Source organism: Pararge aegeria, chromosome 7 (genome assembly GCF_905163445.1).
Source record: "Pararge aegeria chromosome 7, ilParAegt1.1, whole genome shotgun sequence".
In the NCBI taxonomy this organism is placed as follows: domain Eukaryota; kingdom Metazoa; phylum Arthropoda; class Insecta; order Lepidoptera; family Nymphalidae; genus Pararge; species Pararge aegeria.
In genome coordinates, this window is record NC_053186.1 from 15,189,248 (window position 1) to 15,192,991 (window position 3,744).

General features: G+C 36.3%; 1 protein-coding gene across 2 annotated transcripts in view; it reads left to right on the forward strand.

Moving 5' to 3' along the window:
* LOC120624947 (protein goliath) overlaps nucleotides 1–3,744 on the forward strand; it is a 131,561-nt gene that overhangs the window by 119,796 nt on the left and 8,021 nt on the right. For both annotated transcript variants that reach the window (XM_039891785.1, XM_039891786.1), the window contains one exon: nucleotides 2,185–2,288. In XM_039891785.1, coding sequence (XP_039747719.1) covers nucleotides 2,185–2,288 — 104 coding nt within the window. The remainder of the gene's footprint in view (nucleotides 1–2,184; nucleotides 2,289–3,744) is intronic.

Genomic DNA, 3,744 nt, shown 5'->3' on the forward strand with positions numbered 1-3,744 from the left:
TGTATAAGACTATTTTTTTTTAAATTTTCATCGTCTAGTGCCCGTTTTCACTAACAACGTTACAAGGCAATGACGTAACGCCTAATCTAAGGAGATTCCTAGGCAAACATCAACCATTCACCAATAGTTATCACCTAAGAGTTGGTGAAACTTTTTTTTCGATAGTTTTCGCCTAAGTCATTAGTTTAGTATAAATGGGCATAAGTCTTCAAACAGAGTATTAAATTCGCGATTAACTAGCAGAGTCGCAATGTGACTACCTAACTATTATATTATATTAAGTATATATATCTATTATATTTTTTGCATAGTTAGTCTGAAAATCATCTTCCGAGCTCGAGTCTTCATACGTTTGAACACAACCGCGAATCCAAAGCGTCACAACACTAAAACCTATTGCAACTTTTTTTTAGGTTGATTATTTGTAGCTATTTCTGGCGTCCAAAAAGTCAGCTCGTTTGAAGGTCGAGTTGACTTATAATAAGTCTATACCAGTACCCTCAGTACAAGTTTTGCTCGCTTGCAGTCGAGGAGTCGTTTTCGAGCATCGAATCCCTTGAAAAAATATTTCTACTCTGATGTTCAAATTTTCCTGAAAACACAAATTTGCCTGCAATTCCTCAGATAGTGCTTTTTGCAGAACTGAGTGCAATAAAAAAAATGTGAGCCGTCACGGGACACCTGACTGACATATGTGAAACAATGGAACTGTTTTATGTAAGTTATATGCATAAAATAACAGAGTACGACAGGAATCAGATATAGCGTACTGAAAAGACAAAGCATTACTTATTTGTTCCATAAAATAATGACATTAAATATTTATTAAAAACGAATTAAAATTTCAAAAAAATATTTAAAATTTAAGAATTTATTGGAAATTGCGACAACTCAATCATATAGCGTGGCGATGCGTCGCCACGGCCTGTATCGCCACGCCAACGATCAGGTGATATTATGCCCATTTTCAGTTTGACGGTATAGAGTTTGATATGCGTAAACGACTACTCGATTGCGAGCCAGCAAATCTATATATGTGCCTATTCCAGGTTAGCGCGGTCCATGTTAGACTGCATCGTGAGTTAGCATCAGGTGAGAACGTTATCGAAGTACAAAATCATTTATTTCCAGTAAGTTCGCTTTATGTAGAAATTACAGCTGCACATCATTCGAATATTATACGATTGGAGAGCGTTCGAAATGCACAGAGTTATTTTATTAGAAACTCCTTTAATATAAGCTAGCTTTTCTTTTCTTAAGTTGCCTGGTGGCGAATCGTGAAGTTCTTGGTTCGAATTCTGGTGCGAGCATGGATTAATAAAAATAACACACCATCTGGGGTTCCGTGGCAGTTCACTGGCAGCCAAGATGCAGAAACTGGTGTTGCTGGACTCGGCTAGCCTTCTTAGCCTGTCGCCCTGTCCCCTGGCCGTCTCGTCTCCCCTGTCGGGGTGTATATTTAAGTGTATTAATCTTTATGTATCTATTAAGTATATTAATGTTGTTTTGGCTCATTATATGTATTTATTTTGTACACGGGCGTGAGAGTTAACCTCGAACAATAATAATATACTTTAATGCGCACAATCATTCTTACAGCAATATGTAAATATAAAATAGAAATAAAAATATCGAAAAATGTCCCTTGTGACGTCAATTCATAAATTTATGAATAAGGCTCTTCGTACACACTACGCGAATCTTCATCTAGTTATGACTTTAAAAAAAATAAGTGTAACCTTCGGACTGCATAACCGCTCACCACCAGGTGAGGCAGTCGAATAATAATAATAAATAATAAATGCTTTTAATTCAGGCCAAATGACAAAAATGACAAAAATTAAAACATAAACACAAAAAAATACTGCGAAGATAAGCAAATATGTACAGACTACGATCTTAAATCAATACTCACTTAAAACAAATTAAAATTGCAATTACGAAAAAAATTAAAAACAATTTTAAAATTTAAATAAATATCAAACTACAATTACAAATTTCAAAAACTAAAAAAAAATAATAAAATTAAAAAATAAGTTTATCTCCGATTCGCACTGCGATGTTGTTTCAAGCAATGCCGGAAGAAGGCGACATCAAAGTACTCGTACATTGCCCGGAGAGTCTAAGGCTAACTTGTGGCACTTTAACCTCAGTGAATACTAAGTGCTCCCCTCGCGGTTTCAGCTCACCAGCGACAACTCGTACGAGGAGGCGGGCAGCGAGCGAAGCAGCCGCGCCGCATCGCCCGACCACTTGGTGCCCGCGCGCACCGACCCGCCGCCCGACAGGTAAAAACGGTACTTTTATCAAAGTCAAAGTCAAAAAGTCAAAGTCAAAAATATGGTGGCACTTTTGATGCGTACATAAGAACCACACGGTAGTGAGATGATGGCGATAACCACATTCGTAAACTTAAAACTAAAGCTACGAGGGTTCCAAACGCGTCCTGGTCTAAGAAGACGCCCACAACAAACTTAGCCGGGTGTTTTTTTTTTTTTTTTGTTATCACCATCTCACAATGTCATTTTAAATTATTGGAAGAGCAACCTGGTTAGAGCAATAATTTACACCCAAGCTTTTTTATCGTTTACGTAGTCCTTTATACTATAATAGGACTTTTCTATAAGCTTACGTTTAATACAAACTTTGAACTTTTTAAGAGACATCTCCAAGATGACAATTGGTAGTTTATTGAATATTATCGTTATCGTTTAATTTGCCATTCTTTTATTGAGTAAATTGAGTAAATATACTACGACAATACACACATCGCAGTCTAGCCCCAAAGTAAGCGTAGCTTGTGTTATGGGTACTAAGATGACTGATGAATATTTTTATGAATAATATACATAAATACTTAGAATATAAATATAAACACCCAGACACTGAAAAACATTCATGCTCATCACACAAACATTTACCAGTAGTGGGAATCGAACCCACGGCCTTGGACTCAAAGCAGGGTCGCTGCCCATTGCGCCAGTCGGCCGTATTAAAAGACTATCTAAAACATACACCATTTATTTATTTACATCAAAACGCAGGTAAGTGCAATAATGTTATTTTAGCAGCAGTTATGCTAATACATATTTATAGAATGCAATTGATATATCTGAACATTACAATAAACCGGACGGTACAGGAATAACCGTTTGCAGGAGTACAAAATCTTAACTGCTGCAGGCTCAATGCGAACGTAAATCTTTAACGGTAAAAAAACCTTAATTAGCTCCACTATAGGACCGATTTATTTCATATTATGGAAATTAAGCTTAATTTGCTATACTCCGCGAAAAGCAGGACAATCTGTATGGTGTAATTTATAATTTCTTCAATCCTTATACTCCACACCGAACAGATCTTCGGCAATGTGCACTCTACGCAAGTTTGGCTCCGAAACCGGAGCATCCCAGGAGATGTGGACTTTACAGTAAATCATTTTTAAGTTACTTTTTATACAAGGCAGTGCTTTCATGCATTCCTGAAAAGTTTGGGTTGCACTCACTTTACTTGAGACCACTAATTCAGTAATGATAATAATTTAAAAAAGGGCTAGCACGAGCACCACGAGAAAATTATGTACACCCATTATCTCGAATATGTCTAAAAAAAATTAAGAGTAAAGAAAATAGCCACTCATGGAGGTTTTTCTTCTTATTCAGTGCAGAAACTTACAGCTTTTATTGTGATGACTTAACTAATTCAGAGTACGTTAGACTTTAATATTTTTTTATTACTCAACAG